General features: G+C 41.9%; 1 protein-coding gene across 4 annotated transcripts in view; it reads left to right on the top strand.

Annotated features, from left to right (window-relative positions):
- ELAVL4 (ELAV like RNA binding protein 4) overlaps positions 1-15,595 on the top strand; it is an 84,645-nt gene that overhangs the window by 49,769 nt on the left and 19,281 nt on the right. For all 4 annotated transcript variants that reach the window (XM_067008107.1, XM_059064253.2, XM_059064245.2 and 1 more), the window contains exon 3: positions 9,618-9,721. In XM_067008107.1, coding sequence (XP_066864208.1) covers positions 9,618-9,721 — 104 coding nt within the window. The remainder of the gene's footprint in view (positions 1-9,617; positions 9,722-15,595) is intronic.

Here is a 15,595-nt window from a genome sequence, read left to right as displayed (position 1 = left end):
ATTTTCCCTGGTACATTACCTAGATTATTTTTTCCTTTTGGTTATTTTTAACTAAGTCTACGTACTTGATACTAGCTTTTTATCCTATGAATCTTCTTTCCTGAATAGGCAGAAGAAAAATAAGTTTCAGATTAGTTCAGTTTTTTCATTTATTGAGGCTTATTATTGAAGTGTATGTTTGAAGATCTGTCACTTGGAGCAACTTACTTTATAGAACCAACCAAAAGAGTAAGTTTTTTTAAAAACAATCCTTTGAGAACTGGTTGGTTGGCTTTCTTTATGAAATAGCGTAGCTTTGTAACTGGTCCTTCCTGCTTTCGGGACTCCTAGAAATCATCCTATATACTCTGAATTTCCATGTACCTCACCCCAGTAACAGAGGTATTGTTTTACATCTACTTGAACAGTTTGGTTGATATCGTCTCTGAAATCAAGAAACTCTGTGGAAAGCCTGTATGAGCTTTAGAGTCAGAGGGACTTGTGTCTTGGGATCTGAGGCCTCTGGACATGTCTTCTCAATGGTAAATGGCAGTGACCATGCCTAACTTGTAAGATTGTTTTAGGGAGCAGATGAGATGATACAAAAAATTAAGCAGTCAGGTAGAATTTAAATGTTCTCACTGCAAAAAAAAATAAATAAATATGTGTTAATTAACTAGATGGGAGGAATCGTTTCACAAAGTGTTTATATATATATATATATATATATATATATATATATATCTCATCATGATGTACACTTTATTTTATTTTTTTAATTTTTATTTTATATTGGAGTGTAGTTGATTCACAGTTACGAGTATACAGCAAAGTGACTCAATTATTCCCATACAAGTATCCATTCTTTTTCAAATTCTTTTCCCATTTAGGTTATTATAGAATATTGAGCTGAGTTCCCTGTGCTGTACAGTAGGTCCTTGTTGGTTATCTGTTTTAAATATGGTAGTGTGTATGATCTTACAAGCTTATTTATCAATTATACCTCAGTAAAGCTGGAAAAAAGAAATAAAGCACGTATACATAGTAAGCACTCAAAAAATGATAACTATTTTGTTACTATTCATTTGCTTATTGAATTCATACATTCATTCATTCAACATAGATTTACTGAAAGGCTACTATGTGCCAGACATTAGTTGTACCAAGATTAATAAGACCCTGTCCCTGCCCTAAGGAACTTAGGGTTCACTGAGAAATACATTTAGTTCGACAAGTTTATATTGAATGCCCACTATGGACCAAGTGCTTTGCTTGTTATCATCTTGATGCCGCATGATGAGCTCTCAACTGGGAAATTTCATCTGCTTAGGAAGCCAGAATGTAGCCTCTGGAAATAACCAAGTACTGATTCAATGTAATTTTAAATACTTTGGGAATTCAGAATAAGAAGGCTGGGTCCTGTTTTTTTTAATAGTGTTTGTTGTTGGCAGACAGCAGAGGCACTCAAAATTTCAGATGTCTAAATGATTCCTGAATCTGTGCCAGAGGTATGGGGAGATCTCATGTATACATCTGAGCACTCAACTTAGAATCAATATTTACAGTTCAGGTTGACATCAGCAGCACTGGCCTCCTGGAAGTGATAGCTATGAACTGAATAGCAGTCTTCTCTCCTCAAGGGATAGATGCTTAAGCTGTCCACTCCTCCTGGAATGCCCTTCTCTGTCTATGGCCTGGCTATCTCCTATCAATCTTTTCAAATTAGTCTCAGCTCAGTTACATCCTCCAGAAAACCCTCTCCTTCTCACTGTCACAACACTTAGCCACACTCTACTATAGTTGTTGACTCACAGTTCCTATTTTCTTACTAGACCGTGAACTGCTTGCTTCTTCCTTGGTCCTCAGTTGCCAAATCTGTAGAAGAGACTCAAAGATGATTGATAGTTAAGTCTTTTCCAAGACTGTCATTCTATGACCTACCAGATCCAGTTTGACAGACACAACCAATGTGGAAGATGGGAATGGGATACTTTGGGGTATATATTGAAATTAAATGGAAAGAATGAAGACTTGGAGATAGTACTAGAAAACCCAGGCTCTCTCAAAGTCTCAGGCACACTGTGCTGTGTCAGGGCAGGTGTTTAACACACAAATCAGCAAATATTCAAGAAACCAGGGCACAGCAGAAATTGCACAGGCTCTGAAGTCAGATGGGTCTGGCTACTATTCTCTAGCCAAATAACCCTGGGTATGTTATTTCTCCTTTTGAAGCCTCAGTTTACCCTTCTGTAAAACAGGGGTGGAAATGCCTGCTTCAGAGGTTGTAAAGATTTAAATAATAATATATGTAAAGTGCTTAGCCCACAGTAGGTGCTTAATAAATATTCTCTATTATTTTTATTTTCTCAGTTAGAAATCAGGATAAACTGTGAGCATGGGGTCTCAAATAAATATAATTTAGAACCTTTGTATCTTAGCATTAGAAGGTATCTTATGAATTGATCTTGTTAACTGCTGCAACATCTCCTGATAAAATGTAGATCTGGCCTCTGTTTGCATAGTTCTAGTCAGGGGGCCCTTACCATCTCACAAGGCAGCTTGTATCCTTATAAAATCATTAGTAGAAAGTTCTTCCTCTTATCAAAGCAAAAATCTACTCCCTCACTTTCTTCTGTTGCCTGATTCTCATTCTCTCCCTTGGGACACCACATATCAAGCCTACCCCTGACTTCCCATGCAGCCTTTCAAGTACTGGAAGGGGCTTTGAGCACCCCTAGAATCTTCTCTCCTTCAAGGTTAAAGCCCACAGGTCTTTCAGATGTGTCTCATGGGATCTGGTTCCATACCTCTTACCACCATCCTCTGGGAACATAGCAGAGAACAAAAAATACTTGGTTTCCGCCATCAGTGAATTGATATTCTGATGGGGGGGGGGGCGGTGAGGGAGTGAGACAAGTTACCTGAAGGCAGGAACAATTTCTTGGTCACTGGAGGCACACTCATAGTATCTAGAATGTAGTAGGTGTCAGTTATTTGTGGAATTAGTATGCCTATTGCATGCTATGTATTCCAATGTGAAAGAAAAGCATCAGAAACATTCTCTACCTTTGAGGAGGTTGGGCCTCATTCAGAAGATAGCATCCTCAGACACAACGGTGTAAGGCAGTATCTACTGGGGCATATGGGAGACGAAAGAAAAGAAACCAGCATCTATTGAGCCTCTGTTATAATACCAGACACTTTACACACATGATCACTTTCAATACTCCTAATAACACCATGAAAAAAGTAATATTAAGTCCATTTTGCAGATGAGATTACTCTAGCAAAAAGGGGCAAAGTAAGAATGCAAAATCTGCGGATGAAAAGAAATAGCATATATTAAGAAATCCTGAGAGCTTTCCTGTCAGAGCTTCCCTTCTCTGTGACTATGAGTTAGATGTGTAGTTTTCTCAGAAATCAGGGTGTGGAGTGGTTCAGTTAACTTAGCCACGGTCACAGAGCAATAAGCTGAAGCCTCATTTCTTACAAGTCCCCAGGGATGCCAGTGATGCTGGTACGGGGATCACACTTAGAGTAGCAAGACTTTAAACCATACTTAATTAGAGGGAATTGTGTGAACTACCAAAAGAAAATAAATCCTCTGATTAGTTGGCTCTACTAACGCTGAGTTTGCAGGCGAAAATCCAAGACTCAGACTGTCCAGCAAACGTAAACACCCACAGAGGTGGGCTGGGAAGGAACAGAGCCATGGATGCTCTAGAATTTCAAAGCATCCCAGTCACTGTGAAGAAGGGGAAGAGTTCCCAACACAAGGGGTGTGCATCCCCTGCCAGACACTGCTGTGCCCTTGCAGAGAGACCAAACCCTGTGGAGAAAAGGCATGAACTGGGAAGTCACACAGACCTGAGTTCATGCAAATCCTAGCCTGGAGGCCTACTTCCTGGTTGACTCGGGGGGGGGGGGGGGGGGGGGGGGGGGGGGGGGGGGGCAGGTTATTTAACATTTCTTAGCCTCATTTTCCTTATCTTTACAATGGGCCTAATGGTACCCATTTCTGCACAGGATTAAATTAGGTAATATTAGTAAGCCCCTTAGCAGAGTGCCTGGCACAAAGTAGGCACTGAATAAATTGTAGCTTCTGTTCAGCCACATGTTAATATAGTTAATCCTCACGGTGATCCTTTGATTGTGACGATAAGGGATTATCCCTGTTTTTCCAGATAAGGGGACAGGCTGGTGAAGCTTAAATGAATTAACCAAGGATATACAGCAAGTACAGTTTGGGGCCACACATACATGTGTACATGCAGTAACAGCCTCAGAGCTCTCTGACCCTCTTTAGGATGTATTGAAGTAGATTTCAAGGCAGTGGACAACAGGGAATGTCATCTCAGGACTGGCAGGGAGGGAGTCCTAGGATTTGAAGTTGGCTGAGGTTAACCCAGCATGTGGATTACTGCCCTGCAGGTGATCTTGAGGTGACTGGGGATTTTATCATGTGCTTTGAGAACAGAATTTCAGCCTGAGCTAGGGGTTCTAACATCCACAAAAATTCCTTACTCAACTCAGAAGGTTTCATCAACAGCAGGTACCCATCTGGCTGCCCCCTTGGGGGCTTTGCAGATGAGGGGAGTAGCTGTTCGGTTTCTGGAGAATGATGGTTTTTGAAGAAAGAAAGAGCAGTGTGTGCAGGTTGGCAGTGCAGAAATGCTGAGGCTCCTTCTGGTCAGCCCTGTGAGGGGACAGCTTCTCTGCTGCTGCCATCAGCCATAAGGATGTCATATTTAGGGTCCTGCTGTCATAACCCCCAGGACCCCAAAGGCAAGGAAAAACAACTTCTATCCAGAATGACTGGGAAATGCGGGGTTATAATCAGCTATGATGGTGACATTTCCCAGCATCTGAATACAATAGAAGTGCTTAACACAAACTATTGAAGGTAATTTACTTTTTTCTCAGGTGGTTCCGAACAACTTCAGAGATATTTCAGGGCCTCAGTATAGTTGTCAACAACACTTTAGTTCCAGCGGAGTAACTGTGGTTATGGCAAAGGGGACTAGATTTGGAGTCAAAAGATCTATACCGAGGGGTGAGCAAACTATGGCCCAAAGGCCAAATTGAGCCCATTGCCTCTTTTTTCCTAAATAAAGTTTTATTGGCACTCAGCCATGCTCATTAGTTTACATATTGTACATGGCTGCCTTCACGCTACAATGGCAGTGTCATCATGACAGACTGGAGGACCCCACCAATCCTAAACTATTTACTATCTCACCCTAAACATAAAACAGTTTGTCAACCCCTGATCGAGACTCAGTTTCAGCTATTCAGGGATAGTAGAGCAAATCGCTGTTCTCTCAGAGCTTCAGTTTCCACATCTATAAATGATGACTCTCTCTCCCACGGGGTTGTTGGGAGACTCAAATGCGACATAATGGGTGGAAAGGCACTTTGGAAACTCAGGATTTCTTTGGAAACGTGAGCCAGGATGGTTTTTATTTTTCACCCGATCTGTGCTGGAGGGGAACTCACCAGGACATTTTTTGTTTGTGTTTTCCAGTCCCTGATGTCAGCTTGTTGTCCTGTTCTCCCTTTTTCACAAATATAAAATGAATTCCCCAGGTGCCCCTCTCATCCTCTTCTCCCTCCAAACATAAACACATCCTAGTCATGTGCTTCCAGCAGTGGAGAATTAGTACAAGTGTATGTATCCGTCTGTTCCCTTATCAAATATTTGTTGAGTACCTACCATTTTTAAGTACGCAGACTTTATAAACTAGTTCTTGTAGGGAGAAGTGTTTGCTGTCTAAGGGGAGAAGTTAGGTATAGAAATTATTATAACAGAAGAGAAATATTGCCACATTGTAGTACGAGGACACGTCGTGTCTTTGTGTGTGTATATGCACATGTGTGCAGTTTAAAAAATAGAAATATTCAGGTGCAGATTTAAGAAAAGCTTGTTGAAAACAAGAATCTGTTTAATCCAAAATACACTGAAGCGCCTTAAAAATGTAGCCATTATGTATAACAGTTTTCCCTTGGAAACTACATTCTAATTTTAAGTTTCTATCCCAAACTGCCAAGAATGCCTCTCTTGCCCATTCATGGTCACTGGGCCTCTTACCCAAGCCTGCTGGTCAGGACTGCTAAGGACTGGTCACAAGTAAGGGTTGTAGATCACCTGGGCATCAAGGAGCAGGCACTCACTATAGTTTCTAAATATTGGAGGTAGTCTTCATTTTATAATATTTTATCTTGTCTTTAATGATTCTGTTTTTCTCTTTATTGAGGATTCAGTAAACATAACTTCAATGATTTAATTTGTATGCTTGGCTTGCTATCAAAATAAGCTCGTAAACTGGGAGCAAAATAAAGTTTGTTTTAATTTTCTGTTCTGAAATTACTGTTGCCATACCTGTATGGTCAAATCTTGCTGCTGCTGATAAAGGGAGACGATGAAGCTATTTGAGAAGAAGAAAGAAAAAAAAAACCTTATCTATTTCTGGGATGCGTATAGACACACTTGGTTCTAGGCTCCAGACTGGGTCCCCTGGGCCTTCCCAGCATGGTGGCTCTCTTGGTCCTTGTAGAAATAGTGTTGGTATTCCTTGTGAATATGTTTCATTTGTATTTTTCTATGTGCTGTGTACAATTTAAATACAGAAATGCAAATCCAAAACCCATCACCAGTATATGGCCACCAAAATTAAAACATAAAATTCTTCCTCATTTTACTCTCCCTCACTACTAAAACAGTTTCTGAAAGAAATGAGGCTTGGGTTTTTATATTTTCGACCTAGGGATTTAATCCTCTCAAGAGTGTTTTAAAAGAATATGCTTAGCTCCACTGAGTATTTTTTATGAGACTTAGCTGTGTTCCTTCTATGATGGCAAAGAAGCACGTAAAGAAGCCTGTTCATGAACTAGGCTAACCACAGGTAGTTTTATTGTGCTGCCAGTTTATCTCATATCTTTCAATTCACAGGGAAGCCTTTCTACCTCTCTCCTCCTCCTGTTCAATGCAGTGTCCTGTTTTAGAGTTTGCAGTTCATTATGTTATATCAAGGAAAACCTCTGATCTTTTATCCCTTTCCTTTCTGAAACGGTGTTCATCTAGTTTTTAGCTTTCCCCAAAGCACCCTCATTCTTGACGTTAAACGTAGTCTCTCTCTAAACCTAGAGCAGGTGAGCATAACACAGTGGTGCTAATTGCAGTCAGGTACTAAGGTCATGGTGGGTTTGGGACCTACACAGGCAGGTGGGTAGATATGGCGTATCTTGCTGGGCAGGAGTCTTTCCTTCACTTGACCTTCAGAACCTTCCTAGAATCTGAGTGTGTTTTCCTTCCTCCTGAAGCAAAGTTCTAAAATAAAGATAAAATATAGAATATAAAAATCATAGCCACTATATATATTTAAGATTTCCATAAATATATGAATAATTGGAAAGAAAGATAGTATATCAGGGAACATGCACCACTGGTAGGCATGATAAATTCTTCCACATATATTCCATCAGTACAGTGAGTCATTGTTAAGTGGTTAAGTGCAGTTAAGTGGTGAGTGTTTTGTCTGTATTTTTCATATTTCATTTTAATTTTATACAAATTAAATTTAGTTGGATAGATTGACTCTGTCTGACCTGTTTCCTAGAACTCATACATAAGATTTGTCATTGAGATTATTACTTTAAAAGTGCCCTCTAAAGCCCCTCAATTTGGTGCATGACTGTTTAAAAGAAATAACTGTAAGACTATTTTACAGCAATTTTTAAGGCTTCTCTTATAGACAAGGTAAATAGGACTGATAAATTTGCATGATGAAAATAGATTTAATTAGGTGAACTTAGCTAGGCTTGATGAGGTGAAGCTGAATTTAGGATGAATGATATTTTTAAACCAATGAATTAGTCTCATGTATTTTTGGATTTGCAAAAAATTTTCTGAGAACATGTAGCAGGGTCTTGTATTCACACACACCTCTTTCTCTAACTGTTACTCTCCTGTGTGTGTGTGTGCGTGTGTGCGTGCGTGTGCACACGGGCACTCGCCACTCATACACACACACCTCTCACACACCACACATAACACAGTGAAACAGAAAGAGAAGGGCCCCGGTAGCTACAGCGTGCTCAACATTTTCTCCCCCTTCTTCAGTTACTAATTCTGGCTGGTGAAGGGCATATCTGGCGAAGTTTGCCCCTGTCTTTCCTGTTCTAACCCTGTCATTCCAAAACAGAAGGAATATCCTAATGTATTGTCATTTGGGGTTTTCCATCTTGGGGACAAAAATGCAATTGAATTTCCTCATGATTCTCTTTACTTCCACCCTATAAAGGATAATAAAGTCACCCATTTTCTGATCCGGAACCCAACTTGTTTTCCCAGGTTCCCTCCTACGACCAACACAAACACAGACATTTACCAGCAAAACAGAAGCTGTTGGAAAGATTTTTTGGCTGCTGAAGTGGGCTCCTGTCACCAGGACATGGCAGACTCTTTGCTGTATTGTCTCCCAGCCCTGGTCTGAGTGTACTCCAAAGAGAGCTTTATGTAATCAGTCTTTCCTGACATGTGACGTCCTGTCATTTTCCTCCCCTTCGGCTCTGCTGCCGCCCACAAATCAATAACATCGCCTGGGAAGTTCAAGCTGGTTTTGCAGCCACCCTAAGCTCTGTATTTCTTAAAGAGTATGTCAGAAAATGTAAAGTTTCCTAATGATATTTTTGGCTGATGACACATGGCAGAGCTGATGGACTATTTATAATCAGTGGCACGATCGCAAGCACATTATTTTTATTTCACTTGGGGGGGAGCCCTGTCACTTGCTACCTCTCTTTTCAGACAAGTTGATGCCATCTTCACCTAAAGTAGTTAAATCCTCTTTGCAGAGTGTATTTGTACTCTCTCCTTTGTGTTAGGAGCTCCCCAGTTATTTCCAGTAGAAGCCCCCCCCCTTTTTATTGTTCTTAGGCTGGGATGAGGGCAATGAATGATTTGTTGCAACTGCTTTAAATTCTGGCCATGCCTTCACTATAAATGTCTCCAGTCTTTGCTGCTCAGATCTTGCTACAGTCCTCTGAGTGTAGGCATGGCTGGCATGACTGAGGCAGCAGACACAGCTACTGCATCCAGCACTTGTCCCAATTTTACAGGACTGAGCATAGCAGAGCTGTCTTTTGTTGAGCAGCTACTATGTTCTAGGTAGGCATACCATGCACAATATCTCGTTAACCCTCTCAAACCTGTCCGTGGCAAGTGCTGTTATCTGCAGAGAAGAAACATCGGGGGGAAAACAGGAGATTAAGTGAATTCTCTTCAGAGTCACACAGCTGATAGGAAAAGCCCCAGGACTCCAGTTCAGATCTCTTCTAACAAACCACACCTGCTCTTTTTCCACTACCCTGCCCTGCCTCTTCCCACTTAAGTGGACACTTGTGTGTATATGGTGTGGACGTGCAGGGGCACTTACCCATTCCCAGCTGGGGCAGCTCCTGTGAGTGTAAAGGCTGACCAGAGTGAGAGATGGAAGAACTAGAAACTTCTCAACCTGGGAGTACACCCTGGTATAGAAGGAACCATGTACTAGAGGGTTCTGACGTACTGCAATGGGAAGAATTATCTCTATAAAGATAATGAGCTCTCTCTCTCTCTTTTTTAAAAAATGTTTCCACAGGACAGAGTTTAGGGTATGGATTCGTTAACTATATTGATCCAAAGGATGCAGAGAAAGCCATCAACACTTTAAATGGACTCAGACTCCAGACCAAAACCATAAAGGTAAGAGGTTACATGTTAGCTCCTTATTGGGGAGGCACTGGTTAAATTTCATTCCTTTGATCTAATAAATTCAGGCTATGAGGGAGCTGGCAGTGGTGTTCTTTATTATTCAAAGGACACTTACCATCCACTGTACTAAGTGAGGGACACAGATCATTACAGAAGAAAGAGGTGAGGGTTGAGTAGAGGGAGGGGACCACAAGTTGTGGGACCTCCAATCCAGAGAGCAGGTAAGATGCCAGGGATGACTACCTCCATCAAGAATGCCTGTGAGCTCAAGCCTGCAAAGATGGTCAGAGCAGAGCCAAGGGAAGAAGCTGTTCCAGGCAGAGGGAACAACACATGCAAAGCTGTGAAAATGTATATAAACATTGTGAGTGGGGAACAACATATAGAACACACTATGGCCCAAGGTTGAGCAGGGAGGTGATGAAAAGATGAGGATAGGTGGTGGGCAGGGGCCTCACGTGCAAGGCCAAGCATCTTGGTTTTACCTAAAGGTGAAGAGGACCCTCCCAAACAAGACTTGGAAAGGAAAAATCAGTTTAAAAGAAATGCACTGGTGTAATAGGGACAGGTACTGTAACATCTGGGGAGGAATGAAAAAGTAAACATTCCAGCAATCCAAAAATAATCAGACTGGTAGATAATATCTCAGGAGTGGTTGTTTCAAGTCAAAAAAGAAAAACAGTCCCCCAGAGCCTGCTCCTCCAAATGGACATTTCTGTGGCTGGATAGTCACTCTCTCCGTTCAGACTTCACCTTGTGAGGATCCTTGAGGAGGTGGTGCTGTTTGCTTTCGGCCCCTGCCCCCTGACAGCCAGTGGTGGTCTCCTGGATGGAGCCTGCCTCTTCCTCAGCCTCTCTCTCCCTTCTTCCCCCACCTCCAGGCAGCATCCTGTCTGGGGGCAGCTGCCAGCCGATTAATGAGTCCCATCCTTCATAGCCTATTAAACCACGGGGAGGTGTCTCCTAGGCACTCTTATCCTCACAACAGCAGGTCTGACGCAAAGTAGGACAAAAGAGAAACCTCTCCCAGAATGGAAATCTATAGATGGCACCAGCTCTCAGCATTTGAAAACACAAAACCAGAACTTTTTGGTTCAACAGAGCTACTTTTCCAACATCCAGTCTGACAGGAGGCTACTGGTGTAAGAAAATCTTAGCTGGGAGGTAATCAAAACAAAAACAAAACAAAACAGAAACCTTCTCTTTTTGGAATATATTATGTGGTTATCTTTCTCTTTCTCTCTCTGTTTTATTTCTTTCTTCTTTCTTTCTTTCTTTCTTTCTTTCTTTCTTTCTTTCTTTCTTTCTTTCTTTCTTTCTTTCTTTCTTTCTTTCTTTCTCTCTTTCTCTCTTTCTCTCTTTCTCTTTCTCTCTTTCTCTCTCTCTCTCTCTCTTTCTCTCTTTCTCTTTCTTTTTCTTTCTTCCTCCACTCCCTCCCTCCTCCTTTCTTTCCTTCCTTCCTTCCTTGCTTCCTTCTTTCCTTTCTTTTAAGCCACTCTACTTTTGCAGTTTAGTTTAGCTTATTTTCTAAAGATGATTGCTTTCCTGATCTCATACAGTCTGGGCTTCACAAAGACCCCAGAATGGGCTTGACACAGGTTGCCTCAGTCTCAGCTTAGAATCAGTCCCTGTGAGTTCTCTGAAGGAGAAGTGATCAAGAGTTGTTTAATTATGGGGTAGTCATCTGAGAGACAGGAGCATTAATTTCTTTCAAAGGAAAAACATACCTATTTTCAATGCTTTGAGATGGGATGCTCTTGTCACCTGATTCTTTGATGAGGCCACACCAGGTTGAGAGGTGTATTTGTGGGTTTGACTGATTTTTCTGTGTTATCCAGTTCAGCATTAGAATGTCAGACATTTGCTCTTCCCTTAATGCTCTTCCCTAATCTTAAACTGAGAAAGATGCTTTTCTTTCCTCTACAGTTTTCTTAAAACCCAAACCTCCCCCAGAGCTTAGCATCAAATTCTTAGCCATCCATTCTGCTTTTTTAAAATAAAGTATTCCATGAAGCCATTGGAGATTCCCAAAAGGCTGAGTGGATCCGGCTTTTCTGATCTCAGAATGCAACCCCCCTGGCCCATGATGCCATCAGAAGAAGTGCTTTGTCTCAGTGGATCTTAGAAACAAGGAACCTTGATTATTTTCTTTCTGTGAAGAACCAGTCAGCCTCCTTCCCATCTCTCTATCCCTTTCCCCACTCCCTCACCCACCCTGTCCTCACCCTGCATCAAAATGCTGCCAACACATTTGCACCCAGCAGCAACGTGGGCTTCCGAGGCACTGTAGGATTCAAAATGCATGATGCCACAGCTGAATCAATAATTTCCATTCTCTACGATGAATGAAAATTTAATGTGCAAACCTGGGGATTTCAGCCCTTTCATTAAAGCATTTATTTGCCATACTAAAAATTAAGTTTGAGTGATAGGTTCCTTTATTAACTTTTCTTCCCTTTCCTAAAGGGACACAGTGTTTCAGGTAAAAATCATATTAAAGGAAAGGAAAAAAGCAAACCCTTTTTGTGTGCTGTTAATAGTCTCATCATTTATTAATTTTTTAAAATTACTCTTCTGCCTTTCAGGCCACTATTTACTTCTTCTGCTTCAGTTTGCTTTGATAAGTGACATGAGATTTATCTCTTTGCTCTTATTCCCATGAAAGAATAAGATAACTTGCCTATCTGGAAACAACAAGTATCTTCTTTGGAAGCATGCATCACAGAGATCTCCTCAGAATCGTAGTACATGTTTGCAAACTTTGGTCAAGTCTGTCCCTCCTTTTGCTTCCTGCAAAACACACGACTTCAAATGTAATGTACAACATAGATGCAGGCAAACCAAGAGTTAATTCCTAAGCTTTGAAGGTTAATGATGAACAGCTAGATTCAGGGATAGTTTTAGGAAGCCCTGAGGGAGTAGTGGAGACTATGGTGAGCTGGAGAGCACTAAAAATGGCAGCTGTTCTTCGGCTACTACGGATTATTTAAACCCAGATCATTGTCAGATCTTCCACTTGTTCAGTAGAAACCAAAAGCTAGATATTTTATGCCAAATCTCCCCATTTTTAGAGGTTAAAAACCAACTCAAAAATTTTTAGAGCATTATGTAGACAAGCCAGACAAAACTTAAGAGGTGACTTACAGAGAAGCAGTTTGCAGCCTCTGAACTCAAATTTAAATACACAAACACTATTTTGCATTTTGAAAGGGAATGATTCATTACTAGGCTGCTAGTAGAAGTTGCCCACAAATGATGGTTCCCTGTTAACAAATGTTCGTTTCCGCTTTATTAAGAGGGATGTAATGTGACTGTGTGTGAATACTGAGGGCACGTGGAGGGCAAGACCAGGCCCCTGTCCTCAATGTAGAATACAATCTTAGCATCAAAGCAGAGAAAGAGAATGCTTCTTTAAATAAGCCCCTCTAAGTAGTGTGGATGACTGCAGATAACTTGCCTATCTGGGGAAAAAAACCAAGTATCTTCATTGGAAGCATGCATTACAGAGATCTCCTTGGAACCATCTAGTACATGTTTGCAAACACATGACTGCAGAGGAATTGTTCTTTGGATTATAACTTCTTTAGTGGGAGAAAGTGGCCAAGTTCCCACGCCTCTTGGAGATTAGGCTCCGAGATGAAGTGACTTGTCCGAAGGCACACAAGTGACCAGCAGTTGAGCTGAGTTAGTATCCAAAGGTGCCGTGAAAGATTCTTCCAGAAGAGGAGCTACTTAATATGTGAGCATGAGCTTGAAAGGAAATAATAATAATAATGATAGTAATGATACCTTATATTGAGTATTTACTCTGTGTCCAACAGTATTCTAACCCCTACGCATGCTTAATAACATTTAACCCTTGAAGCTTCCCTAGGGCTAGATGCTTTACACGCATCAGCTCTGATTCTTAAAATAGTGATTCTCTCCTTCATACAACTGAGGAAACTGAGGCCCAAAGAGGTTAAGAGACTTATCCAGGATCACACAGTTAGTAAGTGAGCTTTGGAGTAAGAAAAAAATGTTTTAAAAATAACTCTGGCAATAGGTCGTCAGTGTTGGAATGTCTCACTGCCTGGCTTGCTCAGCAGCACATGCATTCTGTGAGTGTGTGGGTGTGTATTTGGTTCTGTGCACACATGGGTTATACTCCCTGGTGAGGGAAGATATATAAAAAGCAAACAGATGAATTGCATGGCTCCTCCAGGTTCTTCAGTAAGCAGACTTGTGGTTCGGGGCTGGCTTCTGCCATCAATCAGGAGACAGACCTGACTTCAGATCGTATCTTCTCAGACCCCTGCTTTCCAGGCCCTGAGCTAGGTCCTAGGACTTCGGTGACCTTGGGATGGCCATGCCCTGGAGATTCTTCCATCCATGTGGGTCAGAGAGGCATGGGGGATGGACCATGGGCTCACACTGACTAGCCTGCCAAAGACCCAAGCTTGGGTCTCTTCTCAGCAGTTCAACCATAGACCCAGTGGAGATTATTTGCCCTGTTTAGGGCCTTGGAAGTGCTGTTTAGCTTCCAACCCCCTACCCCACCCCCCATTTGTCTCCAACAGAGATCACTTTAGACGCTGAGAAGCACTGAGCAAAATGGCTGTGGATTCTGGAAGATGATTCCCAGTACTCCTGGACCCCACAGTGGATGCCCGTCCCAGTCCTGAACCTCTGTGGGGCATTTACAAGAGCAGCATCTGAATTCCAGCCTCTTTCTAAGAAGCACTCTGTTGAATGCAGTTGCAGTAGTCCAGCTCTGTGTTGCATTCATTGGGAACAAAGAAAAGTAGATGGTTCTGTAGTAGCTTCAAAAGAGGGATATGTTTAGCAAAAGTTTGGATTGACATACAAGTTACGCTGAGAGCCTTCAGTAAAAAGTGATCCAAAATGGAATTTGAGGATGTAGAATCCTAAACCTTTCAGTGTAGCGGGACACCTGTTTGGGTTTTAACCTGAGCTTGAGAAGCAGAATCAGAGAAGCATTTCACTGCTCTGCCTCTGGAAACTCGTCTCTCATGGGAGCCACAAACATGTGAAGGAGCGCCTCTAAGGCAGTGAGATGGGGACTGCCACAGGGCTGCAGGCATTCCCGCTTGATTGGGGTAGAGGAGCCGGAGTAGGGAGCTGTGCACGGTTTGAGCAGGAGAGGGGTCTGGTCAAAGTAAAGCCCCAAGGAGGTTCATCTGGCACTGGTGCGTCACTTAGGTTGTTTGACGAACGAAACCGGAGGCTTGCAGGCTGCTGTGCTAAGTTTTTGTCAGCCTTAGGCTTTAGTTTGCCTCAGCTCTATTAGGAGCTTTTTGACTCATTTTAAAAGCAAAACGGGCTTATTTATAAATACTTCGGAAAATTCTTGATCATGTAATGAAGGCAGTGTCAGCCATTCCCAGCTCCATGCTATTAACGTTTTTATATTTTTCCTTCCTTTTCTCATTGCGTTACGTTTACAAATGATGTTGTGGCTTTTCGTTTCCTAATCATTGCATTAAGCTATTACTCCAATTATAAAAATATTAATTTAAAGAAAGCATTCCCAGAGCACAGGTCTTGTGCAAACTGGAGGTGTGAGTGATTTCAGGATTAGGTCGGGATGAGGGGACAAAAAAGCTGCTCCTGCCACTCTGACTGAACCCAGGAGGGTTGGCACTCAGTCAGGAGAGGAGGTGAGAGAGTAAAAGAGAAGCTTTATCGCGAGGCAACAGCCTGGTTCCAGAGGGAGCAGAGCTAGAGGAGGGGAAGGTGTGTGAACGAAGGCTTTTCAGAAGGGGAAAAAACACTCTCTTCTCCGGGAAGGAGAGCAGCTCCTTTATTTCAGCCTCTTGCTCTGATGTTGCTTAGCCATTTCTCCATTTTCCCGTTATTCTTCTA

This window comes from Kogia breviceps, chromosome 1 (assembly GCF_026419965.1).
Source record: "Kogia breviceps isolate mKogBre1 chromosome 1, mKogBre1 haplotype 1, whole genome shotgun sequence".
Classification (NCBI taxonomy): domain Eukaryota; kingdom Metazoa; phylum Chordata; class Mammalia; order Artiodactyla; family Physeteridae; genus Kogia; species Kogia breviceps.
The sequence above is the reverse complement of the archived record's forward strand: the minus strand, read 5'-3'. Positions and strand labels throughout refer to the sequence as shown.